The sequence below is a fragment of the Manacus vitellinus genome, unplaced genomic scaffold (genome assembly GCF_001715985.3).
Source record: "Manacus vitellinus isolate BGI_N305 unplaced genomic scaffold, ASM171598v3 scaffold_0_pilon, whole genome shotgun sequence".
Lineage (NCBI taxonomy): Eukaryota > Metazoa > Chordata > Aves > Passeriformes > Pipridae > Manacus > Manacus vitellinus.
This window is the reverse complement of record NW_021938789.1, coordinates 30,357,178-30,378,232: the sequence shown is the minus strand read 5'-3', so window position 1 is coordinate 30,378,232 and position 21,055 is coordinate 30,357,178. Positions and strand designations below refer to the sequence as shown.

Below are 21,055 nucleotides of genomic sequence, written 5' to 3'. Positions count from 1 at the left end.
CAATGAGGAGACAAATAAGAGCTTTAAGGGACAGAAAAAAGAGAGAATATTTTTTAGGGGGGAGGGGGTTGCCTTTTTTTGTTTTTTTTTCTAGTAGGATTTCATGCTTTTTACCAACTCAGAAATAACTGGACTTCTAAACTTGTAATCCTGTTATTCTTAGGAAAGGTCCTTCAGGTCAAAGGTTTAATGATTTATTTTTTTTTTAAGCTTTTAAATTCTCACTCTCTTCTAGACCTCATTCAGTGTTAAACTATTGTCCTAGATCTACAGAAGGATTGATTCAAAGGCCAAACCAATGGAAGGGCTTAAAATCTATTTTTAAAAAATAATCACCTTGATCATTTTGTGCTGCAAGCTTTTGTGCATATACATATGCCATATATGTCTATTTCAAGATTTAATATTAAGAAAGTAAACCAGGTTCTGGCAGTCAAGCCTTGGAGCTGTTTTTTTATCTTACCTTTTTTTTACCCATGCCTTCAATTTACAGAAAATGGTAAACAAGTACTGGGGCAGCTCCTGCATCCCAGCAGCTGAATGTTGTTTTATGCCAGCAGTAGCCACAAGATAGCTTGTATGTCTTTGTGAGGAAAAGGGAAACCTCTAATGGCAAGCCCTCAACTATGTCCACACATAACCCAATACTTATATTCATGGATCTTGCTGTATCTTTACAGCCTTCAAGAAGACTGAAGGACTTAGAGTATCTTGAACTAATTCATGCCTTCATCATGAAGGTTTTAGTATTGAAATGGTCTGACATTGTCTTCTTGGAGTTGACAGACAAATGTTTTTGAATGTCTTCATAAGTTCAAGTTTCTCTCTTGAGCATGACTGTAATACAACTTTTCTTCCCTAACAATTTCAGCCTCCTGGAGGCAGCAAAAATTTATGGGATTTAGTTGCTGTAATAAAAGGACAGGATGACAGTTTGCTTCCACAAAACTACTGCAAAGGAATTATGCATATGAAACATCTCATTAGATTTAGAATGGTAAGTGAAACATGAACAATATGTGAAAATGATTGTTACTCCATATAGTATTTCACTCTTTAAAAATAACATTTAATGCTTTACAAAAGGGTTACAATTTATTTCATGTCCAAAGATATTTGTGCAATACCAGTTCCATCTGCAATACCACTCTGTTACAATAGGATCTAGCTAAGTCTGCATGACTTCATACTCATACTGCATACTCAGTGTTAAAATGATAATTTACAGTTTTTAACTAGAGAAGCTTTTTCAAAATATTTATCTCTGCAACATGATTTTGTACATTTATAATTCCGGTGACCTAGAATCACTACAGTCATTGCTGGTCATTTTGTCCCCTTTTTTGCTGACTCAGAATCTTGTTTGACAGCTTTAAGAGAAAGCAGGGGTAGGGTAATGCTGACTGCTTGTTAAGGGCTGCTGATACTGTCTTTTTCTTAGGAAACTGGATAATGGCATTGCAGCACCTAGACATTTCAGGATGAAGTAGGGATGCAGAGCAACTGTGTTTTTTCTGTTTTTAGGAAACAGAGAGGATGTGTTGGAGACTTCAACATGAAAATAATAAAAAATATAGAGATGCTGAGGAAAAAAAGTAACATAGTTTGTTTTAAAAAAAAAAAAAAACAGATCCTTGGGAGCTGGCATTGGTCTGCATGACAGTTTACTTTAGTGAAGAATGTTTAAAATTCATTCTCCATCTTCCATATATGGTACACTAAAGCCATGAATAGCCAAATGCCATAAATGTGTATTGATGGTAGAAATAAACTGAGAATTGTTGAAACGTGAAGCTGGTTTTGCCTTTTTTTTTTTTTCTGTGTTAACTATAATTCTGTTGCAGCTTGTTTCTCAAGCTCTGCCAGATGAAGCAAGTTAGTCTTGTTTCTCCAACGAATATAAAAATTGCGTTAGTTGGAAATATAAATAATTTCTTGGTTATAAGATTCATGGGACATGACAGATCAGACCACAAAGCCTATTGTCAACCAGTTGAGCCTGCTATCTGTATTATTTCTTTATGTGACATCATTATAATGGTAATATGTTCAATTTCCAGCTCTCTATGGTTTATGTTCACAATTTTTTTTTTTACGTTTCAAAATATCAAGATTTTTATGAGGGACATCTGGATGAATTACTATAACATGAGAAAATGGTTGAGGATAAAAAATTATATAGAGATATTAAAGGAAGATAATAGAAAATATGTGTATATAAGCACAAAACACTAACACAGTTGCTTTAACAACATAAAGTTCACTGTAATCTCACTGAAATCGGTTCCAATTAGCCTTTTCTCAAAAGATTTTTTTTCTGAAATTATAACCTTTGTATTCCACTGTAATATTTGACAGCAGTGTATTCTTAAGAAAACTTGTTTTCTTCACAGAAAACTTTTTTATCCTTTTTTTTTTCCCCCTCAGTCCAGGGCACAAGAGCTGACAACAGTAAAGATGTCTAAGTTTGGAGGCGGTATTGGTGCACCAAGCAAAGAGGAAAGGCTCAAAGAAGCTGCAGAAATACATTTAAGATTAGGACAAATTCAGCGATATTGTGAACTAATGGTAGAACTTGGAGAGGTAAAACATCAGAACATTATTGAAGAATAACAAAATATGAAAGTTTCTGAAAACCAGTTGTCCTAGCAAAGATGGAGAGTCAATAAATGGTCACAAGTCCCCAAAAAAATAATCGTGTTCCAATTAGCTTATTTTTAACATATGCAGTCTAAAGCATAACTCATTCCTTATTTAACCTCTTGTCAAATTTATTTTTAATGGAAGAAAAATTAAGCTAGATTAAAATATGGCTATTTCTCAAAATAAAATGATCAGGGTAAATGTATTGCTGCTTTCTTCTAGTGGGACAAAGCTCTCTCAGTTGCACCTGGTGTATCAATGAAATATTGGAGGAAGTTAATGCAAAGGTAAGTTCATATTATGGTGAGTTGTAGCTTCAATCCATAAAAGGACACAGACAAGTTAGGAAGGATGGATACTAATATCAATTGTAGTTGTCTTTTGTTACAGCTTTCTGGTTATGTTACTTTTTGTTCAGTAAGCTTTGGGATAGAACTGTGGAGGATTTGAACAATTTTGTGTACTTGAATCAAAGGGTTGAACATAAGTTGGAACTTCAGCTGTGAACTCTTTAGTGCAATATCCACAGTTTGTAAGCCTGGAAAGGCGAATGGGTTTCAGTGATCTTTTTATGGCTTCATCTAACACCTATACCATAGAGATAAGTTTGGTGATTAATCATATGTGTAGATCTTTCTTGTTTATTTATTTATTCATTTGTTTAATTAGGAGAGCTGATCAGTTAATTCAGGAAGAAAATGATGATGTCATCCCATACTGTATAGCTACTGGAGATGTAAAGAAACTAGTTTCTTTCTTTACTTCAAGAGGTCAGCTTAAAGAAGCGCTTCTTGTTGCACAGGTATTACTACTTATACCAGTGGGGGAGATGTATTTAGCTATTAACTTATAACTCTGAATATGACAAGCATATTTAAAAGACTTGCTCTGTTCACTTTGAATATGACAAGCATATTTAAAAGACTTGCTCTGTTCACTTTTGCAAAATAGTGAATAATGATACCTCAGTTTTTACTTTCATATTGTACTGACCAGTTTTTATGCAAAAATCAAAAGAAGGTATGTCATGTTTATGTATTGAAAGTCTGATTGTTCTAAACTGCAATCACATAACCATAGTGAAAACTGATGTGTTCAATTTTGATTGAAATAGAACCTGATTTTCAACAGTCAGTATTGGCCTTAACATCAAAGACGTGTAGAATTTGATTTCTCTTGCATTTCTACTGAGAAATTGCCTGAATGTTTTAGCTCAATAGCTGAATAATGTACAGAATAGAACTTCAATACATGCCTAGATTTAACAAGTTAAAATGTTGGAACCCTAAAGCAAATTAAAGCTTTAGAAAGATCTTAATTTTTCTTGTAAGAGAGAGATTACAGAGAAATTTTACAATTCATAGAATGATCTTGTCTCAAAGATTTAATTGGATAATATTAAGCAACAAAATACGGGACTTATTTTCCCTTGTCACTCAGCTCTGAGGTTTAATCGTGTTATCCCAGCTACACCTTAAAGAATATGAAAGAATTCACAGAGTCACAGAACCAATTAGTGTGGAAAAGACCTTTGACATCACTGAGCCCAACCCTTGACCAAACACCACTTTGTCCACTGATTTCATTTAACCCACACTGATCTCTTTGTATTTAATGTTAGAAATAAATTATTACTAGACAGAAAAGAGCTAGGCTCATGCCACTTTCTGCCACTGTGTGCCAAACATTTCCAATTTGCTGTTATACCTGCTGAGAAGTATCTATAGACTTCATCCTTTATTCACAGCCACTTGCTCCTTGTGGTGTAAAAATCAAGGTTGTAGTCTTCACTGTCTGTTTTAAGCATATTCAAATGCTGAAAAAATCTTGCTCAAATGCATAGGAAGGAAGAAGTCTATTGCTTCTGTAGAATTTCTTGTATGGCTGGATAAAATTAGGCTAAGATGTAGCTATGAAAAAGTTCATTAGTTTAAACATTTAAACATTTTCTTTGTTATAACTAGGCTTCGGAATTATTTTTATAGATCATAGGTTATTTTTGTTGTTGTTAAAAAATCATATTTCATCTTCAGTTTCAATTGTGCATTAATTAATGTTTTTTATTCACTACCAGGCAGCTTGTGAAGGAAATATACAGATGTTACCACTCTCCACAGCAAGTGGATCTTCAAACTCTGGTGGAAACAATACAGATGATTATAATGAGTAAGTTGTTCTAGTTTATATCTAAAACCTCATTTTAGTACAGAATGTAAAGTCATTAAGGGAGATAAAGCTTAGTGGTTTAATTTGGCATCAGCAATTTAGAATTAAACAAAATGTTGTGTCTTCTAGTACATATTTAATAGAGTTCCTAACTATCTGATGCTACACTAATTTCCCTCTTGTGACTCCTCCTGGCACAAAATGGATTTTTCATTTGTATGTTTTATAAATGTCCTTTTCACTTGCTTGATATTTAAGATGCATTCCTATGCCCTTAAATATATAGCATATTAACTTAGAACTTCTGGTAAGCAGGGTAAGATTTAGCATTAACAAGTATTTATAATCCCCTGTTATTATGCATCATCTGCTCCTGAAGCTTTGCTGTTTGTTATCAGTAAAGATTCTAACAATGTACACTAAAAATCAAACTGAGACAGTAGTTTTAGATTTGATATTAGGAAAAAATTCTTTACTGTGAGAGTGGTGAGGTTCTGGAACAGGTTGCCTAGAGAAGTTGTGGAAGCCCTACTCCTGAAAGTGTTTAATGCCAGGTTAGATAGAGCTCTGAGTAACCTGGTCTAAGGGAAGGTGTCCCTGCCCATGGCATGGACATTGAACTAATTGATCTTTAAGGTCCCTTCCAACCCAAACCATCCTATGATTCTGTGATTTTCATTGTCCATGCCCTTAAAAACACCCAAAGCATGCACCTCTCCTTGTTTAGAACAGTGGTCAAAAACCGGAATTATATTATCCAGTTATGGGTGTAGTAACAAGCAATTTAGAGGCTGTTTAGCTGCTTCATTTACATGTGCAGTTTCTGAGCAATTAGAGAAATACTTGGTATAAATTGGATATCCAAATATTTGATTTTTTTGTGTGTCAGTCTGAAGAGACATTTCTGTACTTATGTAGATTTTGGGAAATGACCCCCATGAGTACACACCAACCTAAGCAGTGGATGAAGCTCAAACAGATTGCATTTTTCAAGCTAGTCGTAAGTCAAATATAGCAATTTTTAGGGTACAGAAGGAAATGTGGTGAATTTTACATAAATTAAGAGCCAAAGGACTCCAGCCTGAAAGCAACCTTGCAGAATTCATGTTTTGTTCTTGCAGGCTCCTGCACAAGGTCAGTAAAGAACTGGCAGATTGGTATTTTCAGGATGGCCATGCAGTGCTTGCAGCCTGTTGTCATCTGGCTGTCGAAAATATAGAGGTATTTTTTTTTGTCTTTAATTATGAAAAATCTGACATTGTCTTCCTTTCTCCACACATGTTTTAAAATTTATGTATCACATTCTAAAATTCTACTTATACTTGATATTTGATTTGTATATATTTATGCAGAGTTAGATCCTTACAGTATTAAAGTTACTAGCAAAACTTCCTTGATTCTATTAAATTCAAGGTTTCTCTCATGCACAGAAAGTAATATATTATCATTGAATTGTATATACAGTATCTTGTTATATTAGAAAATATAAGATACTTAAGTACCTTACATATATACACTTAAGTGTTACTGTTTACTGTTTATGGTGATTCAAAATAGCTGTTTAGAAATGGAAGTTATTGTTCTACAGAAGATGCAATCTCTGCCTTCAAGAATTTACAGTCTAAATGAAAAAGTAAATAGGACAAAACCCCACCTCTCAGTACAAATATAAAACTGACATATAGGAAACATTTTACTGGATTTTTCATTTTGTTTGTATTTTTATACAGATAGTTTCTTTTTCCCATTCTTTCTGAACTTAATGTGTTTTCCTCCTCTATCCCCCCCAAATAAGTATAATTCCATCTCAATCATCTGTTCAGAGAGAAATCGAGAATCAATTAATGCTTGTATTTCAAAATAAGCATATTCCAAGTTGTTGTGTAGTCTCTTACTGTTTGACATTGTGCTATGCCTACCAGCAACTCTGGTTGGCCAGAGTGTAAGATCAGGAGAATCCTTCCTGGTTTCTTGGTTTTTTGAGTCTCCCTTCACTGAAAGAAAGGGGAAGTATATACTCTGAAAGTTAGTGTCATTACTTAAGATTAGATGAAATTCCTATCATGCTTTTTAGTTATCATATCTATGTAATCTCTTTGATTAAATAAAGAAAGATTCTGCTAAAGGAAACCTATTTGTTTATTTTAAAACCGATTAACATGTGGTGCACAGTTATTTACTCATGCAAGAGACCCAAATTATATATAATTTACGTTAAGTATTGCATATTTTGTCCTTCTGTAAAAAGCATTCTCATAAATTATTGTCATATACTCAACATGGTGAATACTAAAAATGCTTATGATTTAATTTTTTCATTGAGCAAGCTTGCGATGGCAAACCTGATTCGTGGAAATGAACTGGAGCTGGCAGTCAGTGTGGGTACTGTCTTAGGAGAAAGTGCAGCACAAGCAACACATTATGCCCTAGAATTACTAGCAAGAAAGTGTATGGCAGTAGCAACATGGTAAGAATTTCTTAATCCAAAGAAATTTTTTATTAATTTTTTTTCCCTGACAAAACAATCAAGGTGTATCATTCTGGAACTTTTATGGAGACCAAACCACCATGAGTAGGTAGAATAAGAATTGCTGCTATTAGACCTTTGAAGTACAGGGCATGCAAATGTTCTGCATTAATCTCAAAACACGTTACGTATGCATTGTAAATGAGAGAAGAGTCACTGTCAAACAGAGTGTGAAAACCATTGAAAAACCACCAGCTACTTGGGCAATAGGTAGCACATCCAGTCCTGATCTGTCCTGAGTAAAAATAACTGCTTCAGACAAAGTAAGGCTGGAACTGAATTAAAAAGTCAAAAGGGACAGAAGCTCAAGTAGGATCTGTGAAGTGATTTTTAAGTACTTGTTTGAAAAATAAAGAAGCTAATAGTCTGAGGAATTATTTTATATTGGTATTAGGAACACAAAACAGCTGAAAAGATTTAAGGATGAAACAGGATTACTGTTTAATTCTGCAGGAGTAATTTCTCTGTTGCATATAGGGGAAACCTTCTCTGGTTTTACTTTGAAGAGTACAGCTTCTTGTTTTTTACCTACCAGTGAAAAGCAGAAAACTGTCCCAAGGTATATTTGGCAGCTATAAAGGTGTTTCATAATTAATATGTCATAGAAAAGATGTACTTAAACAGATGCTGCAATTAAGGATCAGTTTTTCTGCTACAGTTAGTGCTAAAATATCTAGAGGCAGCCTGAGAGAAACAGTGGAACTCCTCTCTCTAAAGCATTTAGCCTGCCTTAGACAATGAAGCATTGTAGAAAAAGATAAAATAAGAAATTGATGGCTTGCTACTTTCACTTTGCAATGATTTAGCAGGTCTGCAATGCACCAGTTTTAACAGGGTTGTTTTGGCAACTCCAGATCCAGCTGTTAAAGTCTCTGAAACTCCTTCTTTGATCTCCCTGCCTTCACTGTGAAGGGTGATTTTTATGTAGCCTCCAATAGGAAGCACTGGATGTGGAGTTAAGAAAAACAGTGTATATTTTTCCCAGTTCCATTACAAAAGCTTGTTCTGAACTCAGAGCTGTAACAAATACTTATAGTAGTATGACATTTATGTTTAGGTACATAAAGCTTCTGCAAACTTATGGCATATGTGTACTGAAGTCTGCATTGGCACGTGTGATAAAATTTTGAAATGGTATACTGCATACTGCCCAAGTATACATCTGGATTTCACAGTGGGCTATACTGAACACCTACTGCAGCTACACTCTGCAATCCTGGAGTCTGATTTTCAGCCATTACAGCATATTTTTTCTATTGTGTAGGAAAAGATCAGGGATTCATGAATCTCTTCATATTTTGTAATAAAGAGATACTGACACAGCATAATACGTCTTGGTTCACTGCATTTATAAGGTCATGTGTGGGGAAGCTGGAGTTCCGGGTCTCTGACGAAGGGTTCCCTTTTTGATTTTATTGGTTGTTATGCTAAGGAATTTCCATCAGTTGGAAACATTTCATTGTAGAGACACAGTTTATTGGTGGAATGTTTCTTGGGATTTGGTTGGTTCTTTTTAGAAGTGCTCTAAAATATAAAATTTAAACAAATAAACTCAAAATTAAGCATTCATGTCCTTCTCCAAACCTACAGCCTTGGGAAATTAACACCTAAATAGTGTTAGAAGCAACCTTCTACTATTCAAAAGGCTAATCATATTTTACTTGAGATAATGAATTCTGCATATGCAAACTCAGCCACCTAATTTTTATCTTTATACTTGACAGTGTTTTCAGTATAATTCTTAAAAATCATTCCAGGTAATGTTCCATGAGGACTTCTCTGAATTATTTTTTTTTAAATAAATGTTGGATTCAGATTTTGCAAAATGACTTCTAATCACGTTAAAAAAATGTTTAAATTGCTTTTGAAGATTAGCACATGTGAGTAACTGATTTTAAAAATAGTTTAAGAAGCTGTGAAATATCCTATATTCTGAAAGAGCACTTCTGTAACTTGGAAAAGTGGCTATTGCACAGTAATAGTATAACAGATATTCCAAAGACCTTTTGACATTAATTTCTTTAGGTAGTCAAAAGGCATTTTTTGTGTTGTTAGTCAGTTGCCCTGACTCCTAGATTTTCTGTTGTGTTTTAATTATTTTCTCTTAGATATTTCTTCTGTAAAGTAATACAAAGGTTTGTTCATTACTGTTTCAATGTCTTCCTTTTAGCTTTCCATCACTTGGATACAGGTATTTTGCTTGTTTATAGAAAGAAAGATTTGAAAAGCATGTGACTTTATTAAGGATAAAAATAAGTGTTCTAATTTTTAATTGTGATGAGTACTTGAAAGCGGGATAGAAAGCAGTTACAAATATTGGACAGTAGCTTACTTGAACATTTTTAAGCCAAGGACCCCATTCTGAAAGTCCAGAGGAACTTTCTAGGATTTTTTGCCTTACACAGGGGCAAGTCAGTCTTGTGGGTCACAGGAGAAATGAATTGTTTAAGAATAATTTCCTAATATTACATGTGTTCCCTCCAGCTGCTTATTGTGTTCAGGATAGGATAACAAATGGTAAAAAGTTAGGAAAATTTCAGAAATGTCAGTTTGCTAAAACACAGTTTTTCTTTGAGGAGAATGAAAATAGATATCACATTCTTTTCATGTATAATCTCTCTATTTTAATGTCATAGAAGCATGCCATTCTGGATGACTGAGAGATGCTTTATGCTGATGTCATGGAGCTTTAGAAGCCTGGAAGTTTGAGGGTGGTTTCATGACAGAGAACTACATTATCATCTTTCTTTCTCTCAAATTGGATAGTTCCTACTCTCCCTTCCCATCCCTGCTCATGTATTCTTCCACCTCACTTTGAGGTGTTTCTGATGCTTTAGGATTGCACAGCTGTTTAATTCAACCAGTAAAGCAACAGAAAATTCACTGATGACTTCCCCAAAAAGATAAATAGATTAAGCCTCATTTATTGCACCAAAATAGTCTTAGAGACTGAGATTGCTTCTGCACTTCTCTGGAAATAGTATTGTTTTCAGTAAACTCTTCTTTATAAAAAGAATGTTAAAGAGAAAACAGTTTCCTCCTATTACAAACCATCAAGAGTAACTTGTCATCTTTTGTTTATGCAGGGATTTAGCAGCTGATCTTCTTATGATGATTCCTGATAACAAACTGCAGTTAGTAAAACTATGTGCTTTTTATCCTGGATGCATAGCAGAAATAAATGACCTACATGAAAAGGTACAACGTAAAAAAATTACCTGAATGCTAATAAGAGGTTATGTATTGATTTGTTTACTAATTTCAAAAAACTTAAGGCCAAATAAATCTATAGGATGAATTTGTCCCCAACAGTCTTATACATTGCATGCCCTTCTTTGCTCTTTTAGTCTTCATTGACTTTATTTTCAGTATTGTGCAAGAAATTTAGTTCTTTAATTCTGCTCTTTGTGTACACTTTCCATTACACAGGTTACTTTCTGAAGTAGCTTATGATCTTCAGAATTACCTGTCAGTATGATTTAAAACTTACTAGATATGCAGCCTAATCATGTTGTGGCAGATCAGCTTTCTTTACTAGTCTGAGTTGTTTTACATCTCATCCCTCTAATGTCCTTAAATCCCTCCTTTCCTCTTCAGCAGCAGAAGGGTCTTCTCTGCTAACTCCCTTAAGGTTCAGCTCAGACTGCACATTTATTAAGCAGTAGTAAAAAGTTCACAAAAACATTAGCAATGGAAACTGGTACTGCTTAAATTAAAGTTACAGAACCTTCTCTCCCTATATTGTTCTCTGGTCTAGATGGCTTTCTTAATGTGCATCATATGCAGGTACATCTTTCAAACAATGTCCTTCAGAGTCCTTCAGAGAGAATTTTTTTTTTATTGTTATGTTCAAACATCAGTGTTTCTCTGCATCTTAAAGAATTGTTTGAACATTTCTGTCACTTTCTGGCAAAATGTTTTTTTCCAGTGCAATCTTCCTGATGCAGAAGAATGTATGCGGTTGGCAGAGACAATTCAGGCAGACGGAGATATATTTGAAACGATAAAGTACTATCTGTTAAGCACAGAACCTGACAGGGCTCTCCCTGTTGGCATTCAGTATGTGAAAGGTAGGTACTTGGATGAAGAAACCTTTTAAAGTGTAAGTCATTTGTCTAACTTGCCTCTTGAGATATTTTTATTGTTATTTTTCAACAGAACAACTTATTGGCTCAGATTGGACTTTGGATTCAGTCTTTCCATATCTTGATCTTCTAAGTTACATACGCACTGAACAATTAATGTTGCATCAGTGTAGTGAGTGAGTATATTTTCATTACTTAGAAAGTGGAACTTTCATTAAAGGAAACTTTTGGAACTTATAAACATATATATATGTAGGTGAACACTGTTACTATCATTATTTGCTTACCAAAAGAGGGATACAAAAAATTTTCAGCAAGCTGGCTGGTTCTCAATCTGGAGAATAGAATGTGGAATTTTCCTAAATTTTGAAGGTTTAGCAAGAAAATAAAAAGGATATTTTACTGCTTCTTTTTCTGTGGCATATTTACAAGGGGTGAATCAATGGTCTTATGTGAAGACCTTCACTTTGATCTGCTCTGGTTTCAGTTTCCTGAGGAAAAAGAGCAGTGGTACCACACACAATGTGGGCTTTTATGTCAAAGTGTTAAGAAAATTTGAGCTGCCACTCTCAGTATTAACTCTATAATAGTTGGAAGCTGTGGTTCATCTTTATGATAGATGGTTGAAACTAGGCCTAGATACCTACACAAGTATACGTGTGAAGAACTAAAAGGAGAAAAAAGCTGGGGACATTTGGTGAAACTGAAGTCCGCACTAATATTTGGGGCAATTTTATTTCCATTTAGAGTTCTAGCACATTAAAAGCTCTGAGTGTTGTTTTTGTAACTTTACATGATTGTGCTTAAAAACTGTGTTGTATGTGCCATTTAAAATTTAACAATGGAGATGAGTATAAAACACACAGCGTCTGTTTTAACAACTCCATGACACAGAAAACAAGCATAATCAGCAAACATATATTCTCCACAAAAGGTGGATGGATAAATTAGGTTTTAATATTGTAATATGAATTTGTTTAATGTTTTACAAATGCTTGTTGTTTTTCATGATTAATACTTGTCCATTTATAGATTTCGGAATGAGTTGCTGATTTTGTGTGGTTACATTGGTGCTTTACTTGCTATCAGAAGACAGTACAATAGCATTGTACCTGCACTGTATGAGTATACAAGGTAATACTATGTTTTCACTAACACTGAGAAATCTCAGACCTTATGATGACATATACCATACTTTGCTCCCACCTCCCCTCCAAAAAAAAAAGAAAACCAAAACCAACCGCGTTCCCAGTTCTGTTATAAAGTTGTAACGGTATAGCCATGCTTGCATATAGAACCTTCTTTACTTTCTTTATGCATTATACACATAAAAGTTTCTGAGGTAACACAATGAGTTGTGAAACCAGGATATGAGTCAAACTGAGTTCTGTAAAAAACCAATTTTTAGAAGTAGATGAGTATTCAGCATCACTTCCATGCATGACTGACTATACATGGACAGTAACACTTCTAAGTTGTATCTACCTGTAGACCATTTGCCAAGACTTGCTCTGTAGCAACAAGGACAAGCTTTGAATTTAGAGTTCATGACTGGGCACTCACTTGATTTTCAACAAGAAACCCAATTTGGCCTTCTGTTACTCAGTGAGCTAATATCTCCAGACATTAATACACTTGACCTTGCCCACTTGATCTGACCTGGCCTGGTCCTGCCTGCTTGGTGCAGCTCAACCCCAACTGGTCACCCGACTATATCTGACTGGACTGGGCCCACCTGACTAGACTTGACTGACTTGAATCAGCTCAGCCTGACCCAGTTGTCCTGACCTGACCTGACCTCAACCACTACATGTGACCCAGCTTTGTCCACTTGACTTGACCAGACTTGGTCTGACCCAGCCCAATTTGGCTTGGCACAACTCACTTGACCCTACTCAACCTGACCTGCTTTATTTCACTTGGTACACCTGACTTCATCTGACCCCACTTGAACTTGAACCAACTAACTTGGACTAGAAAACAGAAATATTAAGATGAATCATCTTTATCTTATATGGTAAATAAAGTAGACTTAGATGGAATACTTCAGTATTCCTTTCTCAGAGTATAACCACAATTGTTTAGTCTTCCTGTCTGGTTCAGTAATGATATTCCAGCTGACATATTTCCATTTCTCCTTCACTGTTGGGGCTGTCAATTCCTCTTGGTTTTGTCACCTAACTTATTGAGTAGCAAGGCCAGATCCAAGGTGCCACTGATTTCATAGTGAAAGCTGTGCTGACATTATTCGAGCGGTTACTCCTGCATTAACTGCTCTAACGGACCCCTGCAGCTTTGTTAATAATTTCAGCTCCTTTATCTCTTCATCAAGAATAAATGTTGTGTATATGTTGTTCAGTCCTTTCACACCTCACTAGAATTGTGACCTTTCCTGTGCTTCCTGATATTTTATCAGAATTGCCTACCGAGGATAATTAAACAACTTAATATGTCTTTCCTCTTAGCCATCCTCATGTCTGAAACTTGGTGAGAGGATTGGGAAAAAGGAAAAAAAGCATTTTTTTGTTGTTGTTGTTTTTGTTTTGTTTTGTTTTTTCCTGACCCTCCAGAAATAACAGAATGAAATACAAGCTTTTATAGAAGGGCTATTCTGATATCTATATTAACAGACTAGTAATACAGAGTCTTTGAGACTCACTTTTTGATACTTTTGGCTGTCAAGCTTTCAATTTTCCTGGGATATAAAGAACCACAGAACAATACAACTCTAAGTTTTATTCTTGGATTGCCCAATATCTTCAGGATTCATGGATTTTTAGATTCCAGCACATTTTAAATCAGACACTTACATGCTTACATACAAGCTGGAGTTTTTAGGGCATCCCAACACAAATGAAAGGTGGCTGAATTAGGTGAGGTAGTAACTGTCCCTTATTTTATATTTTGATAAATAAAAACTGCATCCACTGCAAGGGTTTTGAAACTGTTTTCCACAAGTAAAACCAGGCTGTCCCAAAGCATGTGTTGAACCATGTTTCTCTAACTGTATTTTTACCATATCTACTATATATAGGTAAAATAGGTCCTTAATTTTAGTGAAGTTGACATTATTAAGAAATAAGAACACATATAGCCTTAAGATACAGAACAACCTCAAATTAAAAAAAAAATAGAGCTAATTAAGTAAGGTGTAAATAGGAATAATTAAAATAAGATTTCAATGAAAAAGTATACTTTTGTATCTATTATTAATATTTATAAGGTTTAATATAACTATTATTGTGAAGGATCAATTTATTTCCATCAAGTTATTTCCATATCCAATCAGAAATAATTTTTTATTACTAATGTCTATCTTGTTTTGCTTCTAAGAAAATACTCATTGTTAGAACTAATTTGGACTTTGATTACTTTTATTTCTTTTTAGTCAGCTTTTAAAAAGACGAGAAGTATCTGTACCTTTGAAAATTGAACAGCTTTCTGAGGAATTAGATGCATGGAGAGCTTGCACACAATTAAACAAGTAGGTGGAAAAATATAAAATTACCATGAGTGACACTGGTAGTATTTAACTGTTTAATTGTAAATTTGTTTCCTTTGTAAAATATGAATATGACTGGGGGGAAAAAAAGTGCTTTGTGGCTCTTAATTTCTAAAACAAATTAAGAAGTATAGTTGAAAACCAAATATCTTTTGTTCTTAGGTCTGACGATGAACTGCCATGCACCCCACCATCTGAATCACAGAGAGCGGTGTATTCACTGCTTGTATCACGAATTCAGGAGGAGCCTCTGAAAGGAATGGTTGGGCCAGACTGTGTCACTGGATCAAATCTTCCTAGTCATTCAGATGTTCATATCTCTTGTTTGACAGGGCTGAAGATACAGGTACGGCTTCAGAGAGCTGAAGTGTTATTTCTTGGTGATAGCATTGACTAGTTGTGAGGCTGCCATAAATCTAAGGTCACATCCATCATTTAGGAGGAAAAATGTTTACCCTGTTCTCACAGTAGCAGAGTTAAAAATGACAAATGCTGACATCTGCTATATAAGAAAGGCTGCATAAAGAATTGTCCAATCAAATAATTGTCATTTCCCAAATCCGAAACATTTTAATTTCCATGTGAAATTCCTTTGCCAGATGTTCTGCCTGAAGTGCATGTAAATTATTGCCTACTACCTCACCACAGCTTGAATAAAAGCCAGGATATTATTTGTCTTCAAACACATACTAACATTTTTCTGGTGTTGGTATTTATCACTATGGAAATACATACTATAAAACTTGCAATTCGTGACTAATTAGCAGACTAAATATTCAAAGATATTTATTCATCACTCATATGGAGCTTTATGATTGAAGCACATTAGTCCTTATAACACCTCTTTGGTATATGTTGTTATTTCAATAAAGAGAAAATTGGCAGATCCTGAAAATGCTAGTCCCGTGTTCAGGTAGTGCCACAGTGTGAATTTACTCTCTTAGATGATACTGTCTCCTCTGTCCAGTGCAAGATGCCAGCCCAAAGACTAACAGGGTGGTTCCAGGACTAAGAAGGATAGTTTTGTGTCAGAAATTGGACATTGCAAAATGCTAGTGCGATTTTTGAGGTAAACAAAATTTACAGTTGCACCCCATCAATCAAAAAAAAACTTGCTGTCAACACTTTCACATTACATCAGTGGTCTCTGGCTATGGCTGTGCTCTCAACATTTGCTAACAGCCACGTAAAGCTGCCATTGTTATAATCCATTCAACAAGCATAGCAAATATGGTGTCACCATCTTGTCATCTACAATATCCTTATTTCCAGATTAGTGTACATTAGGAGTCATTGCTTTAGGCATGCAGATCAGCTCACAAATCACTTGGTTAATACTAAGGTGTATAGCAGCCTAATTGCATTGGGTTTACAAGTTCTAAGTAGCAAGTTTGGAGAGCTCAACCCTTTCTGAAAGCACTTAAACTGAATTGCAGCTTTGAGACCAGATTTCATCAAATTAATAAATTGCCAAATAGCTCTTCTTCCATCAGATAAATGAGTATTTTTTCCTTTTCGTAGTGAGCATTTGAAATGATTCTGTAGACTCCATGTTTTCAAACAATTCATGGATGCATTATATTGGGGTTTTTTGTAAATAGGAAAAAGCACAGATCAGCACAGATTATGACAGACACCAAGAAGCATGGACAGTATTCCGAAGGAAGAAAGCTTGTTACCTCCATTTCTAAATCAGGCTAAACTAAACTCTGGAATAATTGACAAGCATATATGTAATAATAGTAAAATATATTATTAAAAATCAAACTAAAAATTTAAATATTATTAAGTGTTGCATAGCAGGTTTGGGAACATAGCAAGTTCACTCAATTTATAATGTGTAACTGTTATCAAAGTTGTAAGTTGGTGGGGTACAATTTTTTGCATGAAGGTTAGCTGTAAAGAAGACTTTTGTGTTCTTCTCAGATAAAATGTGCTTTCTACTGTGGTGGCATTTACACAATACCTGTGTGCTTTCTTTTTCTTTCCCTCTCCAAACATTTTTGCTGTACAGGGTCCAGTGTTCTTCCTTGAAGATGGAAAATCTGCTATTTCACTGAATGATGCTTTGATGTGGGCCAAAGTCAATCCTTTTTCACCACTAGGAACAGGAATACGACTTAACCCATTTTGATGAGGTGTTTCCTCTGTACTTTATAGTGCTTAAAATAACACTCTGGGGGTTAATACTGATTTAACCTTGATCAAAGGACAGAAAGTGGTAGTTGGAAGGGCAAGTACTTGAACTTTGAAAATTGTAAAGTGAAAGCAAGAAAAGAATTTCTATACAAATGTTTGTTGAAAATCCAAAGAAAAAAGTTATTTGATAATCCAAAGAAAAAGTCCTAACTTCATATACAGCCATGTCTTTTTTTTTTCCAGTAAGAACAATGTCAGACAATACAGACATATTTTAGTCAACTCTGTGTGAATAGATGCCTTGTAAAGGGAGTAAGCAACTATCTGCACATTATCAAAATATTGATAACAAACTGTGAAATCCATAAACACACTTCCAAATACATAATAATAGAATAACTTTCTTGATACCTACTGCAACCTGTTTTTAGAAGGACTGGAATACTGTGGCTCTTTCACACATTGTGTCCCCCTTTTTAATTTTAACTAATTTTTACACACAGGGTTCTATAGTAAAAGTAAAATTTAAAGAGTAGATTATTTTTTTCATCCATTTGTTATTGTGCTTATTAGCAGTACAAATAGCAGTTTACTTAAGTTCTGTTTAGAGAGTTTTGAATATCTACATTACAAAATTCTATTTTCTAATAGGATCATTTTCGGCAACTGTCCCCCTTATATTTTCACTGGAGGCTAAAATGGATTTATAAAACTGTTTTCTTTTTTTAACAAAGGGTTTGTAAGGAACAAACAGCGAATTTATTGCAATTATTTAACTGTGATATATATATTTAAAATACTTGTTTTCTTTTTACATTTTGTATTAGTTATAAACATGCATATAGTATGACAAACCAGAAGTAAATACCTGTGCATATAAATTTTTATTTACTAAATCTGTGCTCAAATGGAAAAAACTAGTTATGGCAATAGAATACTAAGAATATTTAAACTTTAAAGCTGTGTATAGTATGGAATTTAATTATAAGGAAAATATTATACTTATTTATTATTAATAATTCTTATAATCAGAATTACCTGTAGAAAAGATGCCTTGGTTACAATATTCTTTATTAGTTTAATTGCTGGCACTTAAGCAGAAATCTACTTTATCTGATGTTACATTTTTTGCTGCTGCTTTAAAATAAATTTTAAAATTTATTTAAAATCCTGATAATTACATGAAATGTAAAGAAGTTGCAATTAAAAATTGGCAGAATTATTTCAATAGAAACTGTTGTAAAACTGGTAATAATAGCAGGTCTCTATTTATCAGACCCTGTAGACAATCCTCAATAGAGAGGTAAGCCATGCCCTCATTTAACTAGAAATAACAATGCCACCATGCTGGAAAGGTGGGATGGAGACTAGAAATGAAAAAATACAAGATTGTTTTTCTCCCTCTTTAAAAAAGTAAAATTTCACTCTGGCAATGCTCTAGAATATTATTACAGGGTTTCTGGTGTAAGAATAAATTGGAGGGGGAGAGGCAAGGCTTAGCTGTTTTGTAGCCTAAAAACCCCCATTTTTGGATGCTGGAACAGAATGTTTTACTATCTGCAGGTATTCTTTGGAAAATGATTTTCCTTTTTTTAACTCCATGGAGCTTGGCAAAGAAGAATTGGGTTTCAGAAGTCAAAATTTGTAGTTTTTGAAATAATTTTCCATCAGTCAGTATCTGATATCTGCTTCTGTCAAAGGAAAGACTAGCTGTCTTTTAGCACATAAACTGTATAACCTGATATATAAATGCACAGGTGCAGAGCAATGGTAAGAACATGCAGCCCCATGACTGGTGATTGGAATCTGAAGGATTGACTCAACTGCCATTCTACTATATTTAAAATCTTTTGCTGTATCATAAGGACTTTTACCAATATTTCAAAGTTTAAATAACTTACAATGTGTAGTATAACTACATCAATGTCTTGCACATAAATTGTGCCTTAACATGGAATCCTGGGCAAATCTACTCTCTCTTTAGAATGTGAGGGTTAGGAATTCTTTCATTGCTAAAATATAAAAATTAAGTCAGAGGGCGTTTTTTATATTTGGGGTGAATCAGGAAACAGTCATTGTGAATAACATGAGGTTGCATTTTCCTTGTAGTTGTTTGTACCCCATGTGTTGAGTGAGGGGAATATGCAGAAAAGGTTGTAATTGTGTCTACTGCTACAGCTGTGGTTGCAACTGTCAAACTATGAATTCATCATTTTCATAATAATTTCAGATTGTTTGTTAATATGTGACTTCATTGTCTGGCACAGCAAGTCAAATACAGATATTTCTCCCTTAATATTAAAGAATACTTTGTCTTCAAATTATTGTTTGACTCTTCTGTGAAAGTCTTATTTCCATTTGAATGAAGAAATGTATCAAGCTATACAGCTAGTGCTTTCCAATGGCTATTAAATCTCAGTTAAATTTAACATCACTTTATTCCCCCAAACCAAATCCATTGTTATATTGAAAGAATCTGTCCAACATTACTGACATGTTTATAAGCTTCACGGACAGCTTCACTGGCAGCTGCAGTCTGAGATATGAGATGTGACACTTTAAATCCATGTTGTTGGACTTCTTCATTGGGTAAAATAATTTCAATCCAGAATTACAAATTAAGATTACACTAATGAAAGAAACTCCATTCTTAACGCAGAAAACAGAGAGTCCAGAAATCTTTTTCAGAATAGGCATTAGGTTTTCTTAAAAACTTGAAGTTACATGTTTATGTAGGAAGGAAATGAAATCCAGGATCATCTTTGCTCCAGATAAAAATTACAAAAGACATGGAGCAGGGAGCAGATTCACAACAGCAGTGCTGAGGACCAGAACGCATTTGCACATAAGTTGGCATATGATGAGATGAAGTACACTTTCTGATTTAGTGAAAATGTTGCACACAGCTGTTGTGTTTTGTGGCTTTTACTTACACTTTGTTATACCCTGTGTGGGGCTGCCGTGCCGGCCCAGGCCCGGAGCCGCCCCCCAGGCACGGCCGCAGCGAGGCCCGGGCTGGGCTGGATGGTGCTGAGCAGCCCCTGCAGCCCCCCTTCCCTGTGCTTTCACAGCCTCTTTTGTCTCAGGAGTGCTTTTTGAGCATGCCTGTAGGATTTCACTGTTGGATTGCTTTCCAGAATCGGCATATTACACTATTTTTTTTTTAATTAAAATGTCCTGTGATACTGTTTTAGTGGTCTAAAAATTCATATAATAAGAGCTATTCCAACCTGTAAAGAATGCTTCTTCCAAACTTGGATGTGCTGTAGTGGTCTTAAACAGTGCTCTGATATGGGTAACTTTTTTTTTTTGTTTGTTTCAGCTCCTGATTCCTAATATTTTATTACATAACTTAGCATTTACTTCATACTAAGAATAGGGCCCTCACAGCATGAAAACAGTAAGAAACCTGTTTCATTTCATTTCTGGCTAAACAAAGGATCATTTTTGGAAGAGATTTTACCAAATACTAACGTCAGGTATTTCATTGCTGTGTATTTTTGGTATGTGGCATTAGCAGGCTCTGATCTGCCTGAGACCTGTTGCAGTGCATAGTTCTGCCAGGGCAACAACATCCATTTCCTATTTTTGTTTGTCCCTGTTACATAGTAACAGAAGCACTGCCCCACCCACTTGGCTTATCTTGCCAAAATGACTCGCATTTTCACATAATTATTTGGTAGCAAAAGATAAAAGTTTATGTTGAGAAATGCATCTTGTCCAAGATCCAAGTCATAATATTACCATAAGCCAGTTTCTTCTGACTAGTCTACCCTTCTGTAGAATTACAGGAAAAGCAGTACCAAATACCTGTGTACTCCAGAAACAGTCTTTGTTTGCTCTTTGGATAGTGGCAAGGATCGGTGGGAATAGATATTGCAAATGCCTCAGGAGCACAAACACAACTATTTGTAATGAGATGGCTTCAACTCTTATGCGACTCTCAGCAAAACTTCTCGTTATCCTGTGGTGTTGAACAGGTGTTTTGCAGAG

General features: G+C 34.8%; 1 protein-coding gene across 2 annotated transcripts in view; it reads left to right on the top strand.

Annotated features, from left to right (window-relative positions):
- WDR17 (WD repeat domain 17) overlaps positions 1 to 19,348 on the top strand; it is a 45,585-nt gene extending 26,237 nt beyond the window's left edge. Inside the window, exons 16-30 of one of the 2 annotated variants that reach the window (XM_018070702.3) lie at positions 872 to 997; positions 2,428 to 2,583; positions 2,866 to 2,930; positions 3,313 to 3,445; positions 4,718 to 4,809; positions 5,931 to 6,030; positions 7,137 to 7,276; positions 9,507 to 9,527; positions 10,423 to 10,534; positions 11,265 to 11,406; positions 11,495 to 11,597; positions 12,454 to 12,555; positions 14,810 to 14,905; positions 15,086 to 15,269; positions 16,938 to 19,348. In XM_018070702.3, coding sequence (XP_017926191.2) covers positions 872 to 997; positions 2,428 to 2,583; positions 2,866 to 2,930; positions 3,313 to 3,445; positions 4,718 to 4,809; positions 5,931 to 6,030; positions 7,137 to 7,276; positions 9,507 to 9,527; positions 10,423 to 10,534; positions 11,265 to 11,406; positions 11,495 to 11,597; positions 12,454 to 12,555; positions 14,810 to 14,905; positions 15,086 to 15,269; positions 16,938 to 17,057 — 1,692 coding nt within the window. In that variant the 3' untranslated portion in view covers positions 17,058 to 19,348. The remainder of the gene's footprint in view (positions 1 to 871; positions 998 to 2,427; positions 2,584 to 2,865; positions 2,931 to 3,312; positions 3,446 to 4,717; positions 4,810 to 5,930; positions 6,031 to 7,136; positions 7,277 to 9,506; positions 9,528 to 10,422; positions 10,535 to 11,264; positions 11,407 to 11,494; positions 11,598 to 12,453; positions 12,556 to 14,809; positions 14,906 to 15,085; positions 15,270 to 16,937) is intronic. The other variant, XM_018070710.3, reaches the window with a different exon arrangement.
- The last annotated feature ends 1,707 nt before the right edge of the window (positions 19,349 to 21,055 follow it).